The sequence below is a fragment of the Leucopleurus acutus genome (assembly GCF_964270905.1).
Source record: "Leucopleurus acutus genome assembly, chromosome: 2".
NCBI classification, from domain to species: Eukaryota; Metazoa; Chordata; class Mammalia; order Artiodactyla; family Delphinidae; genus Leucopleurus; species Leucopleurus acutus.
Genome location: NC_139143.1, coordinates 51,836,634 through 51,854,230, shown reverse-complemented (window position 1 = coordinate 51,854,230; position 17,597 = coordinate 51,836,634). Strand labels below are relative to the sequence as shown.

General features: G+C 33.5%; 1 protein-coding gene across 1 annotated transcript in view; it reads left to right on the top strand.

The window, feature by feature from the left end:
* The window catches only part of ODR4 (odr-4 GPCR localization factor homolog), a 40,414-nt gene extending 25,712 nt beyond the window's left edge, over positions 1–14,702 (top strand). Inside the window, exons 12-14 of the mRNA XM_082834342.1 lie at positions 1,816–2,001; positions 11,368–11,478; positions 12,709–14,702. Coding sequence (XP_082690468.1) covers positions 1,816–2,001; positions 11,368–11,478; positions 12,709–12,776 — 365 coding nt within the window. The 3' untranslated portion in view covers positions 12,777–14,702. The remainder of the gene's footprint in view (positions 1–1,815; positions 2,002–11,367; positions 11,479–12,708) is intronic.
* Positions 14,703–17,597: the final 2,895 nt, after the last annotated feature.

Sequence of the window (17,597 nt, the reverse complement as noted above, 5' to 3'; positions counted from 1 at the left end):
TCCACATCCATCCATACTGCCTGTCCTCTCAGAACATTTATATTCCTCTTTGCCTGTAGTCATGGTTCCACTCTCTGGATCGCGCTTCTCATCCCTTCATGCAAATGTCTGTTTATCTTTTAAGAGTCAGCTCAGATATTGCCTATTCTACAAAATTTTCTGTAATATTCCAGTATGAGTTAGGATTCTATACTTAACCAGCAAAATCTCAATTCTTATCATATTGGCTTAACTTTAAATTTTTTTCTCTGTTTTGAACTTATTTAAATAATTTTGAACAAAATACTCTGCTATGGGAATACGCCTAAAGGATTCTTTTTTTGAGTACTTTTTAAGATGTTTTTTTTTAAAGCTTTCCCATTTTAAACCTCAGACCAGCTAGAAAACTTGGTCTTATTTAGATAATAAATGTTTAATTTAACTTTAACTTGAAAATTGTAAGTGCTTTTTTTTAATGAGTAATACAAGTTCATTGCAACCAATTCTTTAACATTTGATTTTATAAGCAAGCATATTTGTCTCTTTTTCAGGCAAACCTAGAATTAATGCAGTTTGAAATTGTTTTAAAATTTTGCATGCCAATTACACTTAGGCCACCTTTGAAAGTTTTGAACTTAACCTGTTTTAAGAAACTATGGCCCAAAATAAAATACTATATTCCTAATATCAATGTGTGGACAGTTTACATGCTATAAGACAAATTGCAGTAATATAATTTTACAGCTAGGAGGCAGTCTGGTCAAAGAGTAAAATTCTCCCAGTTCTCATTTGAAAACAATATATTAAGCAGAATCTGGCAGGAACACATATTTAAGTCATGGCATTTCCTATGACACTTAAGGCATTCTTCATTGTCATCTGTTTGCAGTTATATAAAGCTACCACTTGCTTCTTGACGGGGAAAGGTAGGTTACTGTTAAAGTGAGCCCTGGTTTTCTACTTGGTCTGTACATTGGCAGCTTTTTAAATCATATCCATTGCTGAAAAAAGTCATTCTTTACACAAAATCTCTATCTTTGTTGATACTTCATCAGAGTTATGGTTTTGAGCCAAACAATAATTATGTGTTTATGTTAGAAATTGAGCGAAATGTGTGTGTTTAAAGAAGAATGAAATATTCATTGTTTACTTAGGTCCAGATTATTTTTTCTAAAAATGATTTAAGGCTATTTACAAAAAGGCATTACAAGTTAAGAAGGTAAAGTAGGTATTAATAATGAGAACGAGGCAAAGGGAAAATGAAAAAGAAAGCAAGATGGAGTTGGTGGTGAGATTAGTACAGAAAATGTGTATCTTAATGTCCTACACATGCTTGATTAGGGGGCTACATCATGTAAGATGAAGTCAGTGGTGAGATTAGTACAGAAATGAATGCTATCACAACCTATACACTTGATGTAGGTGAGCCACTAATTTGGCTCTATAAGCTTGCATGAAAAAGGGAAAAATGGTTTAGAAAATTCAGTACTTGTAAGGTTAAAACAAAGAAAAACAACTTCTGAGACAAAATTATCTCCTAGGTATTCCTTCATAGGACAGTGGATAATATAAGAATGTATAATCAACAATGTCTTCACATTGAAGGCAGTGGTGAGTTTATATTTCATGGGAGTATCATTTATGTCCCTTTTAGAGGCCTTAGGTATTGAGTTAAAGAATTCAGTAAGCAATTTTGTGCGAGATCAGTTAGAAAATGAAAAGACCTTTTAAGGTTTTATTTCTTTTGGCATATGCTTTCATGTACTTACACAGTATTTATCACTGATACCAGTGACAGACCTGTCTAAATACTGATATTGTTTCTTCTCCTTTTAGATTCTGAAAAAGAGTTCCACATCCTCCCTCACCGAGTTTTTGTCCCCATTCCGGGATCCACTGTAATGTTATGTGATTATAAATTTGGTGATGAGTCAGCTGAAGAAATTAGAGACCATTTTATAGAGATGTTAGATCATATGATTCAAATAGAAGATTTGGAAATTGCAGAGGAAATAAACACAGGTAATTATATGAGGTTATTTAAGAACCAGAGTAGACTATAGCTGAGGTTACCTATGGGACATCTAGTTTAAGTATCATGTCTTTAGATTTCCTTAAAGCTAGTTCTCTTTGATACTTTTGAGGCATTTAAAAATGTGTCTGTTTTTCTACACAGTATATAAACATGCAGTGTTTTCCTGGAAAATTGTACCAAAATTTAAGATACTTTAGATTTTTCCAAGCCTAGCAAGTAGATCTTCATAAAACAAGTTCAGTCTTAAACAGGTAGAAATATATAGCTTTAAGGGATTTCTTTTATTATAAGAGAAGTTTTCTCAATCTGTTATTTTAATTATTTGGTTAAGCATCAGGTTACAGAAGTTTTTTTAAACACTTTATTAAACATCTCCATACTATTTGCTGTTATTTTCCTGTCCCCTTCATATAATTGGGATACTAAGCTAAAATGGGCAGTTCCAAAAATTAGATCAAGATTACTTTTACAGAGCATAGATTTGCCATACTATGTAATTGTGTACACATATTCTTCCCCTAACCATTACTTTCATATTTCATCTTACATTTTAAAAGGTTTTTTTTTGTTTTGCTTTGCTTTGTTTTTGTTTCTAGTGAGAGTAGGATATGAAAACGTGTCTATAAATAAATGTGTTTGACAGTCTTCCTGAAACATTTTAAAAATATGTGGTAAAAGTAGTTATTTGCAAGTATCCATAAATACTTGAGTATCTAGACATTTATCAGTCTTGAAATTTCTGATATCATAGTAGAAAGTCTTTAGGTTACTTCTGAATATAAATGTTTATGAAATTTGAATCTAACCATTTTTAAGTGCTTTTTCTAATTCTGATTTCTTAGTTATTCTTCTATTGCTTAACTAATTCCCATTCCCCACAAGAGTAGAGTGATTGAGTCCTGTTGTTTCTATGGTGAATCAAGTAAGTATTTGGTTGGTGAATTTCAAATCTGTCAGTAAAGCCTCAGGTTAGTTGGAGATCACCAGGCTTGTTTTTTCAACAACTCCAAGTTCATATTAATTATGTGAATAGTAAGTTTGTTTTAAAGGGAAAAAAAAAAACACCTCTAAATTGCTCAGTAAAAGATGTTAAAGCTGCAGCTATGTTTCAGTCCCCTGAAAACTAATATTTTTAAAGGTATAGCTATAGAATATTCTCTAAGTGATAGATTTTGGAGTAGACTGGTAGAAATGTTTGCTACTTTGTGAAATATGTTTTTCCAGATTAGCGACTATGCTGTTTCTTCCAACTAATCTTAGAGTCATGAGGGCAGAGATTTTTGTTTGCTTTTGTTTACTTCTGTCACTAGTGCCTAACAGTAGTTCTTGACCAACTCTATTGTTGATAACTTGAATTAGTTTTACGTGGGATCATTAGAGTTGACCTGGTTCATCCTCTTTCATATAATACTGAAATCTATGGGTATTTAGACTTTTTTCTTCCTTATTCTGAATTCCAGTCTGCCTTCCTGAAACCTCTACTTTTTCAGTAATCTGGAGCAATTAAACATGAGTACAGTTGACACTTGAACAGTACAGGAGCTAGGGGTACTGACTTCCATGTGGTCGAAAATTCATGTATAATTTTGCAGTTGGCCCTCCATATCTGCAGTTCTACATCCACAGATTCAGCCAACTGTGGATTGTGTAGTACTGTAGTATGTATTTATTGAAAACAATCCAAGTATAAGTAGACCTGTGCATTTCAAACCCATGTTGTTCAAGTGTCAACTGTACTGCTTCTTTATTGAGGCCTTGCTTTAAGTTTAAATTGAGGGCAGTTGTCATGTTCTAAATATTTCAAAGCCAAATACTCCCATATACCTTTAACTGTTCTCATTATTACAGTTTCTAGACCTCATTTTTCCTTACCACCTTATTTACCTTTCTTTAGGTTAGACATTTTTAACCTGTGGTGTCCAAAATTTTGGGGCCATAGATGGCTATCAGGAGATCCCTAAACCGCTTGAACATAATTGTATAATGTTTTCCTGGGGGAAAGATCTATAGCTTTCAAAGGGTTGGTGACCTAAGAAGGGTTAAAAACTGCTTTTTAAAATGTCAGTATAGTCTGGCTTGCCTTTCTTGAGATATGTTACCCTGAATTGAACCTAATACTCCAATAATATTAGCTATTGTTTTTATAGAACCTGCTATGTGCCAGGCACCATTTTAAGAGCCTTACAGATGCTAAATCATTTAGCCCTTATAAGAACCCTATAATGATTATTATACTATTGTTAGCTCAGTTTTCCCAATAAGAGAATTGAGGCTCAGAAAGGTCAAGTAATTTTTTCAGGGTTACATAGCTAATAAATGGTGGAGCTGGAATTTAAACATAGGCAGTTTGGTTTTAGAGTCTGCTTTTTTTCCGACAGTTTTGTTTTACTGCCTTTCTGTGACACTTAACCAGGACAGACTATAGGGTTATTACTTTCCATGATCTAGGTACTTATTTTAGCCTAGCCCTCTTAATTCCATCATTTAAAACAATTTTTTTAACTTAAATAAATGATGTTACATCATCCTCATTTAATTTCATCTTATGTCAGTGTAATTTCTCACTTGTTGGCTAGAAGCTTGGATCTGTTATCATATGTAGTTTTCATATTCTTTTGAATTATTTGTCACACTTTTAGTGCATATTACATTGCTGAATTAAGTATGACTAAGGGAAGCACTGTATGCAAAACTTGCCCCATTCACAACTTACTTTAAAAATCAGATATAAAAGAATAGGAAGAGAGAGATTTCATTTAGATTTTTTTAAGACTACCATCTGTCTGAAATATTTTTATCTTGTTTAATTTTGTGTCATATTTTAAACATAAGCATTTATAGACTAGTTTGTATTTTATTCAATACTTTATAAGTAATACTTTAAAAATAGTTACAGTTATTAATCTCAATAACAGATTAATATCCATTGTTTAAATTGCTAAAACAGATTAAAATAAAAATCCAAGTAGCTTTCACCACTGTAATACATTCTTAAGGAGGCAACTATGGCAGCCTTGCTTGACAGCCTCCCCCAAATAAAACTAAAACCTAATAAATTAAAACCCGTATGAAACAATTTTATATTGCATTTCAGCAAACATTTATTGATTTTTCCATAAGGTTCACAAGGAAAGGGACTTTTCCTTTCTTGCTCGCTGCTGTCATTTCTAGCACTTTCCTAAGAACCTAGCCTTAACACATTGTAGGTACTCAGTAAATATTTGTTGACTGAATAAATTATTGATTTTGTCAGTCCTAGGGTTTGGGAACCAAAATTCAATAAGATACTGATTCTGTCTTCAAGGAGCTAAATGGAATTTTTTTTTAACCTGGGTAGATAATTTTATGTGCTCAGACTAGGTGGGTGCTTCCATTATACTTAATCATAGTTTTTTGCTGCTTTTTTGCATTAGTTTCCATTCTTGTAATTATTGAACTCATCAGTTGCATGTTTAATATTAATTTTTCATATTAGACTGCAAGTTTCTCGAGAGTATTTATTTCTCTATCTGAGTTCCATGCCTAAAACATGATAGGTATTCATAAATATTTGTTCCTAACTGACTGACATATACTGAATTGGTCATTTTTAGGAAACTATAGCACAGCTTTTTTTAATACTTATTTTATGCTTGGAAAATTGTAAGCTTATGCCAAGCAAGATATAAGGTTTTTAAGGTTTGTGTAGTGCACTACACTGAACATGATGAAGATTTTAAAAGGATATAATGGTCATAGCTCTATGGCTCAATAGTTCAGAACGTTTTAAGGGATATAGAACATTAAAAACATATGACAACATGTAACACTAATTGTTGCCCCGTAAATATTAATTCTAGTTTATAGCATTTAGTATGTCTGTTTGTTAGATGTTTATTAAGCATTTGCTCTGTTCAAGGTAGTGTTATAGATGACAAATCAATGGCCAGATTCCTTTCCTCAAGAAGCCTATAATCTGACTTGGAAGATAGAATTGTATGCATTATTAATTATTGCAGGGCATGTAGTAAGGTCCAAAGAGTAACTAAGAACTCAAGAACATCAAGATTAATGATCATAATTTTAGGGTCTCTAGTGATTTGGCTAATAATTCATTCAGAAAAAATATTTTGATGGTAGGTTAGCAATAACCTGTAATCTATAGTAAGAAAGGTTTGACATTAGTATTTTCAAATTTTAGTAAATTCTTTCCATTTTTTCTTTCTTTATTATTACTATTACATTTCACTTTAACTAGAGGTTAGTTCAATAATACGGGAATGAACAGAGAATTACCAGAATATTTAGCACAGGCATTATCCCTGTAAGTGATTCAGAGCAGGTAACATTTTTTTTTTTTATAAATTTATTTATTTATTTTTGGCTGCATTGGGTCTTCGTTGCTGCGCACTGGCTTTCTCTGGTTGCAGCGAGCGGGGCTACTCTTCGTCGTGGTGCGCGGGCTTCTCATGGCGGTGGCTTCTCTTGTTGCAGAGCACGGGGTCTAGGCGCACAGGCTTCAGTAATTGTGGCACGCAGGCTCCAGAGCGCAGGCTCAGTAGCCGTGGCACACGGGCTTAGTTGCTCCGCGGCATGTGGGATCCTCCCAGACCAGGGCTCGAACCCGTGTCCCCTGCATTGACAGGCGGACTCCCAACCACTGCGCCACCAGGGAAGCCCCAGGTAACATTTGAGTTCATTTTCAAGGATGAATACAGTAAAAGTAACTCTAAGCTGTTTAGGAATTGAACATTGGCATCAGATTTATTGTGGCCAAGAATAGGACTTGTCTAGAATTATATTATTTTTACTTCATCAAGTATTTATTGAATTAGAAGGAATGATATAGTTATTTAGTAGCAAAATAACACATTCCAAATTATGGGATAGGGTAAAAGCATAAACATTTTAATAGAAAAATTAAGTGCTTTTACATATACATTCAGTTGGTTTAGAATTATGTTCACTTTTTCATTTATTCTTTCATTTATTAATTTATTCAAAAATATTAGATGCATAATTTTACCAAGATGTTTTAGCTGAGTCCAGGTCTTCCACTTACAGCTGTGTAACCTTGAACAAGTCCTCTCTGAACCCCAAATTCTTTTGGTGTTGGTACTAGAATTTAGTAAAAATGTTAGAGAAAATACTTTCTAAACAGAAAGAGATATATAAATGTAAGGTGATATTTACTAGAATTATTATAAAACTTTTAAATAATGGACCTTCTGAATTATAATGAAAAACATTAAAGTATAAGAATAATGCTATATAGTGTGCATAGATTTTCCTAATTATTTGAAATTAGGGTTTCCAGGTAAAATAAACAATGAAAAGTGGAGTTCAAATGTTCAAATTCAAACTTGAAATCAATTACTGTACATTTATGATTGTTAAACTTGCTATAAGTATCAAGCTTTATTTTCCAAGTATTTGATGTTACTATTTGCTTGATTATTTAATTATTTCTGTTCTGTAATGTAGTTGCTGTGTTTAAAATACGTATTTTGCCAAGTAAGTATTTTAAAATAACATACTTTAAAATGATTTAAGGAATGAAGAACAATTTGTTTGTCAAAATGACTCACTTAAGGTGAGGGATAACTGTGGCTTTAAAATTTCTTAAATTTATTAGTCATCTCCTGCAGATATTAACTTAATAATTCAGATGTACTTTATCCACAGTTTCAGCAAATTTGGAGACACACATTTAAAATCTGGTGAAACCCATCTTTGCCAATTCTGTCTTGATATCAGAGGTGAAATTAATTTTCATTGTTTGGTTAAACATTGATAATTTAATTATAAAGGAAAAAAAGTAATGCTGAAGATGTATTTTAATGGCTAAATCACTGACTAGTGAAACCTCATTAACTTAGGATTTAGGGATCTGGAAGATGACACCTAACTAAGGAGTTCAAGTGCTAGCATTTCATTTTAAGCTTCTAAATAGTCCTACCTATCAGCAGCTTGGAATGAAATTGAATATATATACAATTTAACATGCATTCATCATGGCCCTTGTCTTCTCCTTTGTTGACAGTTGCTTAAGAAAGCTTGCTTTCTTACATGAATAATTTGAGATTTGTCTGCAGTTAAAATTACCTGGTTTTAAGGAATGGTTAAGATCTAATTTCCTATTGAATCACATGTCCTATGCATTTAAAGTTCAGATGACGTTAAGGTATTGGTAAAAATGACAATATCTGAGGTTTGAATTAAGTTCTTCATGGCCCCACCAAAACAAACAAATTGTTATGGTAAGGATTTATTCATCCTTGAAAAATGCTCTGCTTCAGTAAAATTGTCTCAGCTTTGTATCAAATCAATATGATTTTGAATGACAGATTTTATTTATTTATTTAATTTTGGCTGTGTTGGGTCTTCGTTTCTGTGCGAGGGCTTTCTCTAGTTGCGGCGAACAGAGGCCACTCTTCATCTCAATGCGCAGGCCTCTCACTGTCGCAGCCTCTCTCGTTGCGGAGCACAGGCTCCAGACGCGCAGGCTCAGCAGTTGTGGCTCACGGGCCCAGTTGCTCCGCGGCATGTGGGATCCTCCCAGACCAGGGCTCGAACCCCTGCATTGGCAGGCAGACTTTCAACCACTGTACCACCAGGGAAGCCCCCTGAATGACAGATTTTAAAATGGAAATAGCAGAGCAATGGAATGTCTTTTTTTAATAGAAGTAAATTGTTTATACAGAGGACTTGACCTCTTAGAGCATGCTCTTCTTCACAAATAACAAATTAGTATTAAATGTGTGAGTAATATAACATGACAAATAAAACCATTTTTGTGCTCTTTATCTATAGGTACTCAAGTAAAAAATTTCCTGTAGCAAATAGGTATAATTCATGCTTCATCCATTATTTTTGTTTTTATCTGAGATAAGGATTTTAGTGGCCCAAAGAAAAAGCTTTTTAGCAGTGATATTTGCTAAAAGAAAAAGCCGAAGTTCTGTGTGTGTGTGTGTATGTTTTTAAAATGAATAAAATTGTACTCTGCATTCAACTTTTAGACATATGGATGAAGTTAGGGGAAATTTTAAGCTGGTGGTCTAATGTATTCTAGAAGTAAAGTGTTACAGCCCCCAAGAAAACTGGATGCTGTAGAAATATGGAAGACTGAATAATTCTGGAGACAGTTCATGAGAATTTGTTGGCCTTTGTGACTAGTTTGATATGGGAGTAGAACAAAAGAGAAGAACGTTTTGTGTTTGTTTTTAAAGTACTTTAGTCATATGCTCAAAGAGGGAAAAAAAGAACAGTTTTGCCTTGATTCTAAGGAGGTGACTACTAAGAATTATTTCTCAAAATGGCAAACTTCATGGGAAATTGATGAGAAGCAGGCAAATTTTTTTTCATCCATTTCGGTACCACAGTTAATTATTTCAGTAAGTTATGTGTCATCCTTGTGAGCACATCTGCATGTACCAGTATGTTGGTATACAAAGATGTCTATAAAAGATACTTTAAATCCAAGCAATAAGCTATTTTACTTTGAATTTAAACAGTAGTATTTACTGTGTCACTCTGGGGTTCTCTTCTCTTCTTTGTAAATAAAGGGATCAACATGAAGTTCAGTTAACCCTTGAACAACATGGGGGTTAGGGGCACTGACCCTCACGCAGTTGAAAATCCACATACAGCTTGAGTTGGCTGTCCGTATGGGCAGTTCCCCATCCATGGATTCAACCAACCATGGATCATATAGTATGTATTTAGTGGAAAACAATTTGCTTATGAGTAGGTGGATCCATGCAGTTCAAACCCATGTTGTTTAAGTATCAACTGCAGTTGTTTTCAGACATAGTTCCCTTGAGTTCTATAGAACAGCACTCTGCTGTCACCTCTTAGGGAAAGGAGGGAGTATGACTCCAGGAGTCCTTCATCCCTGCTTCAACCAGAGTAATTCTGCTTTCATCTGTTTTACATACTGGGATTTTCTGTCAGATTTTCTAGCACTAGTTTAAAAAAAGAAAACCATTGGTCTGTGTGATCCCTAAGGATGTTTTCAGTTCAGACACTTTTAGTCAGTGTTAAATAAATTCAGCTTGGCTAACCTACGCAAATTATTGTCACCATAATGAAGTAGAAAGAGAACTTGTATTTGAATCCTCATTCTGTTGCCTATGACCCTCAAATACGCACTTAATGTCCCAGGTTTTATTTTCCAACTATAAATGAGATAATGTACTTACTTTGCTTAACATTGAATTGTTTTAAGGTCAAACTTATGGTCCCAATTTGCTTATGTAATTCAGGTTAGATCAAGAGTCAGCAAACTTTTTCTGTATAGGGCTAAATAGTAAATATTTTAGGCTTTGCAGAGCATGTAAGGTCTGGCCCATGGGCTGCACTTTGGCCCATGGCTACAGTTTGCTGATCCCTACTTTTATTATTACTGATTACTTAAAATTATTAATTGCCAAAACCATCAATAAGAATATTATAAATTAATCCCAATTAAGAGCAAAATTTACCCTTTCCTATCTAGTTTGATTTTTGGTATCATTTATCTCCGCTACCATATAGTAATCAGATTATAATTTGTGGAAGTCATTCAGAACTGGCTCTGTGGCTCCTTGGTTTTGATCAGTTATAAAAGTACATAAAGTATTTTTTTTTTAAGATAGAAGCTGAGGTCATTGAATTGAATCGTTCTTTTCTTTTTTTAAAATTTTATTTACTTTTGGCTACATTTGGTCTTCGTTGCTGGGCACAGGCTTTCTCTAGTTGTGGAGAGTGGGGGCTACTCTTCGTTGTGGTGTGCAGGCTTCTCATTACGGTGGCTTCTCTTGTTGCAGAGCACAGGCTCTAGCTGTGCGTGCCTCAGTAGTTGTGGCACGTGGGCTCAATAGTTGTGGCTCGCGGGCTCTAGAGTGCAGGCTCAGTAGTTGTGGCACACAGGGCTAGTTGCTGTGCGGCATGTGGGCTCTTCCTGGCCCGGGGCTCGAACCCATGTCCTCTGCATTGTCAGGTGGATTCTTAACCACTGCACTACCAGGGAAGTCCCCATAAAGAATTTTAAAAAGTACATCAGTTTGATATATAGTCCATGAAATTTGATTCGCATTTGATTGCATTTGATAAAGAGAAATTTGATTCGCATTTGATTGCATTTGATAAAGAGATTCATGCATTTGATAAAGAAATTTGATTCGCATTTGATTGCATTTGATAAAGAGAAATTTGATTCGCATTTGATTGCATTTGATAAAGAGAAAGTTTAAAAAGTCAAGTTGAAAAAAAAAAAGTCAAGTTGAAGGAAAATGGAGTTCACTGTATGTTTTTTATAATGTTCTTTAAAACTCATTTTTAAGCAGTAATTATTCTTATTTTATTTAGGATTTATTTTTATTATCCTCTTGCAGCCTGTGTAAGTTCCTCTATGAATACTGAAGCTTCATTGGACAACACAGATGATGAACCACCAAAACAGCCAATTAAAACTACAATAGTGTTGAAAATTCAGCAAAACATAGGTATTATATTTCTTCCATAACATTGAAAAGATGGTATTTTGGATTTGAGTTTTCTTGTTACTTTAAAATTATTTTCATTTCATTTCTTAAAAGAGCTAGATTAAGCTAGTATTTATTGAGTATTATAGAAAGTGGTACGCCCTGAGAGATAGAAAGATTTATAAATAAAGCATTGTCTCAAGTGCCCTAAAAGATGACACTTCCTATTAAATGTTTTGGTGTTTTTAGAAGAAACACATGTTGAGTTTTGGGAATCAATTAGTATAGTAGGGCCAGTGTTTTCCAAGTTGGTGTTCCCAGGATTGCTATTGTGGAAGATTTTGGTAGGTGCTCTATGAAAAAAGTCAAATTCAAGTCTGGAAATTCTAATGTATTTTAGTATTTTAAAGGCTCCAAGAAGTGTGGCAGTCACTTTAACATTTTTCAGACTTATTAATCAAAGAACATGTAGACTGTTGTTTAGTTGAATGCCAATTTGAGAAATGCTTTATAAGCATTAAGATTTTTGACTGACTGAGAGAAGGCAGAAACTTTGGTTATTTTTCATGTCAGTTACTCATAAGTTAATTACCTAAATTCTTTGTACCTAAGTGTGTGTGTGTGTGTGTGTGTGTGTGTGTATGTGTATGTGTGTGTATATGTGTGTGTCTGGACTACTCTGGTCAGTTTTCTTTTTGTTGTTGTTTTTTAACTTAAAATAGGAAAAAAAATTAAAAGTTACCAACCCAAGCTTAATAATTCTTAGATTTTAGTTTCTGTAGTTTTCAATAGCTATATAAATGACTTCGCATGGTAATTACTGAGGACTCCTGCCCATTGGAGATGTCTTTTTGGTTTAAGCTAAGTAGCATGAGACAGCTGAAATGTCAATATAAATATTTATAGAAGCCTTTTTAAGTATGTATTAGTTTGTCTCTTAGATGTGTGTGAGTGCACTCATGTATAAGAAAGATAATTTTTTATTTTAATGTGTTAACGAAGGTGGTGAAGTATATGATTACCAGTCCAACTTTGTAAAATATAATTTTCAACCTATTGCTATATTTTCCTCTAAGACTTTGCTGGCTTTTCATGCCTGTATATGTGTGTGTGTAAGTATATGTATTTGTGTGTGTATGTTGTTCTTGTTGTTTAGGCCCATCAGTTACCGACATTTCAAAGCCTAGGATCACTTAAGCCTTTCTTTTGCTCATTCCATTTCCATTTGTTTTGTGTTTGTTTTACTTTTAGGTGTGATTGCAGCATTTGCAGTTGCAGCCCTTGCTGCGGGTATCTCCTTTCATTACTTCAGTGATTAGGGTGAGGCACAAAGAGCTTCCTGATCATCCAGAGAACACTGACCAACAATTATGAATAATAATGATGCAAACAGTCCATCTGCGTCTAGGATAATAGCAGTCAGATCTGCTGCCATAATGCCTATTAGGTGTGTTTCTGACTAAAATGAAATCACCAGCTGCCTTGTTTAGCCCTGCTTATATTATAGGTGGCTCAGGCTTCCAAGAATAAAGTTATGAATCTAGATGGAAGTTGCATGTAACAAATCGTTATTATCTATTTTTTAAAATGTTCAAAATCATGGTTTATTTTCATAGATTATTAGTCCTGTTGACCTGAACCACATATTGATCAGGACATTGGAAATTTGAATAGTCAGGGTTGACTGAATATATTAGTAATAGAACAATAGAAATTTCTGCAAAGTGGGGCAAAAACTTATTGGATAAGTTCATAGTTTAGGACCTTTCTATACTGATTGCAAAATACTGATTGAGTTCCATTTGAGGGGTAGGAAACCTCTCCAGACCTCTTGAATCAGCAAGGATTGTCATAAATCATGAGCTTTCTCTGGTTAGCATATCATAACCTAATATATTAAATAAGACTTTTGCTTCCAGTAATATATTAGGTACTGCAAAACAGCTAGATCCTGAATACAATCTCCTTTTGAATACATTAATAGGCTCAAAGAAAGTAGGGGAAATCTCCAAGAACTACACCTCTATTTTTTCTCTCTGACAATGGAACACATTTTGATATGGAAAGTGTGAAAACTATATTAAGCATAAGGTTGACAGTGGTTGCCTGGGTGACAAATACTAATTGCAGCACTGCCATATGCAGTTTTCCTTAGACCAGAAACAAGGAGATAAATCTGAATCTGAGATGTCCCATCCAGGACAGTTGAAGTGCGCCTCAGTTTGTAATACCCTATAGTTCCTGGCAGAAACAAGATATAGGCCCCAGATTCCCATAGATTAAGATAAGCAGTATTATTCATGGCTGGAGATCACCAGGTGCAAGTTGAAACTAGCTAGCTTGAGAAAGAACCTGTAGATATAAACTTTGGACTCAATTTTCCAAGGTCTTATCATCAACATACATGAAGGATGGAACCACAGACTGATCTGAAAAAGAAACAAGTGGAACTGCTTGATGAGAAATATGTTACTTGCAATTTAAAAAAAGAAAAACCCTTAGACATGTTGAATATCATATTAGACTCAGCTGAAGAGACAATACATAAACTGGAAGCTATATATAAGGAAATTATCCAGTGTGCAGCCAGGAGAAACAAGGTGTTAGAAAATATAAATATTAAGGAAAAGATAAGAGATATAGAAGGAAGAATTATGAATACTAGAAGTACCAGCAGAAGAGAATAGAGAGGATGGAGGAGTGGCAATATTTGAAGAGATAACAGAATTTTCCACATTTGTTGGAAAAACACGAATTCATAAGTTCAGGAAGCACAGTGTATCCCAAGCATATATAGATAAAATCCAAGCCTAAACCCAGTGTAGTATAACTGTGAGATACCAAACAAAGGATTCTTAAAGCAGTCAAAGGGGGAAAAAGATTATCAGTGAAGGCAAGACAGATACTTCAGAAAGCTTCTCAACAGCAACAATGTACTCCAAAGGTGGTAGAATAGTGCCTTCAAAATTCTGAGAAAAACAATTGTCAACTTGGAATCTGTATGAAGCAAAACTGAAATAAATACATATTCAAGTGAAAAACAGATTTTACCATCAGTGGAACTTCTTTAAAGAAATTGCAAAAGGATTATCTTCAAGAAGGAAAATAATTCCAAAAGGATGATCTGAAATTGAAGAACTAGTAAGCAAATAAATGAAAAACATGTAAATCAAAAGTGTTGTTTGTATAAAACAATCGTAATGAAAGAACTGTTTATAAGAAGCAAGATTGTAACTAAATAAAACTAAATATTTTATGCAACATTAATGTGGACTTTTAAAATAGGATATAATTGAAAAACTGGACAGTAGCTTATAAGATGGGGGGGTGATTAGAATTAAAGTGTTCTGAAGTGTTTTATTATTCAGAAAATGGGTTAAGGTACTGTTTAACTTTGAAATTATGTTAAATATGTGTAGTAAAATTTCAAGTGTAACTGCTAAATAATAGATATGGGATGAATCATTCCAAAGAAAAAAGTTAAAAATATGGAATAAGAAGACAATACCTCAATACAAAAAAAAGGGAAAGAAATTAGGGGTGGGGGAAGTACAAAATTAGTAAGATAAATAGTAACAAGTCAAATAATTAAAATAACTATGAATAGGCTAAACCCAGTTAAAAACATTGATTCAGTTTTTTAAAAATCAGCTATAGGCTGATATGGGATTTTTTAAAGGATAAAAAAATGCACTAGGCAAATAGCAAAAGAAAACTTATGTAGCTTTGGTGCTATCAACTCAAAATTAGACTTTATTATAGTATTATTAAAGATGGAAAAGACCACTAAATAATGGTAAAAGGATCAATTTATTAGGAATATATACAATTTTAGATTTGTATATGCTTTATAAAATGGCCTCAAAATGTATAAACTCTAGGGCTGAACCAACAAATTGAACAGCAGTGGGTGATTTTAACAGCTCTCAATTACTAATAAATCAACTAGACAAAAAATGAATGAAAACACAGTTTTGAATAATGCAATTAACAATGCTGATTCGATGAACACATAGAATAATCAACAGAATATTCTTAAGCATTGTGTATTAGCAAAAATTGACCATGTATTAGGCATGAAGTAAGTTACAATAAATTTCAAAAAATTAGTATTAAATAATAAGAAATAGGTTAATTTTTTTTAATCATGGTTTTACAAGTTTAAAAAAACTTCATAGATGAAAAAAAATACATAATTAGTCCCTAATTATAAATACTACATTTGGAAAAATTGGGTGATGCAGCAGAAAGAGCGCTTAGAGGGGAATGGTTTTAAATGCTTAAATTAAAGGCTAAGTGTATAACTTAGGAAAAGGACAACAGAATAAACACAGTATAGAAGCAAGGAGTCAGAGGAAAGGAAAGAAATCAATGAATTAGAATACATAGAATCACAATGTCAAAGTTGTTTTCATGACAAAACAAATTGGCATATTTGAACAAGAAGAAAACAGGGCTAAAGTAAATATAAAGATTGAAAAATGGGTCCTAACCCACAGCAGAGATGAAAATGATAAGAGACTACCAGGAGCATCTTAATGTATGAAAACAGACAAAATAGACCAAGGTCTAGAAAAGTGCCATTTCCTTAAATTGGCTGAAGAAGAAGTACACAAGCTACATGGACTTAATAGTATTGAATAGAAAATACTTTTAAAATTTTTGATAAAGAACATCTAGCTCATGTTTACAGATGTTTTACTCTTTCAACGACCATACTATTTCAACATATTATACAAACTCTTCCAAAGAATATATAATGAGGGAATACTCTTCAGCTCATTTTGTGAGGCCTGTATAACTTTTATTGATACTAGAACCAGACACATTTGGTAGGAGAAAAGAAAATTACAGACTAATAACACTTATTAAGACAGATCTGAAAGTCAAAACCATTATTGATGAACTGAATTCAACATTATGTAAAAAAGGATAATGCATCATGGTGAAGTTGCATACATTAAAAATCAGGAACATGACAAGGATACCTATTATCACTACTTCTATTCATCAATGTCCTGTAAAAAAATGAGCAAAAGACAGAAACCAGGTACCCTTAAACACATGAAACACATGAAAAGATGTTTAATTTCAAGTGATCAACTAATTAAGACCACAATGAATAATATTTCATCTGACAGATTGAAAAATTAAGAAATATGCAATACCAATGAAGAAGATGTACATCAAGAAGATATCTAAAGGTGGGGTTGTAAACTAATAAACTTTGGAAAGCAATTTGGCATTATCTTGTAAGGTTAAGCATCCGTGTACTCTAAAACCTAACCATTCTACTTCTACATACATACCTTAGAGAAATTCTTGCATTTGTGCACAAGAGTACGTGTGTGGGAATGTTCAAGGCAGCCCTGTGTTAAACCACCCAAATGTTCGCTGACAAGAGAATAAAAAATAAATTGTGGGTTTTGTAATTTTATTTGGCAGTGAGAATGACCTGAGAATAAAGTGATGATTAAATAAAGCAAGTCTTAGAAGCCTACATGCAGTTTTATAAAGATTAAAAACAAGCAAATCTAAACTATATTATGTTGGAATACATATATTTGTGTAAACTCTTTTGTTGTTTTTTAAGTAAAGGATCATGTAAAAATTCATGTTTACGATTTCAGAGTGAGAGTGATGGCAGGATAGGAAGGCAAGAAGGAACAAATGAACAAATGAAATAGTATCGGTGATGTTTTAGTTCTTGAGTTGAAATGAGTTTTTTTTTTTAATTGATATATAGTTGATTTGCAGTGCTGTGCTAATTTCTGCTGTAAAGCAGAGTGACTCAGTTATACACATATATACATTCTTTTTTTTATATTCTTTTCCATTATGGTTTATCCCAGGAGATTGGGTATAGTTCCCTGTGCTATACAGTAGGACCTTGTTTATCCATTCTAAATATAATAGTTTGCATCTGCTAACCCCAAACTCCCAGTCCATCCCTCTCTCTCCCCCGCCCCTTGGCAACCACATCTGTTCTCTATATCTGTGAGTCTGCTTCTGTTTTGTAGATAGGTTCATTTGTGCCATACTTTAGACTCCATATATAAGGGATATCATGTGGTATTTGTCTTTCTCTTTCTGACTGACTTAGTATGATAATCTCTAGTTGCATGCATGTTACTGCAAGT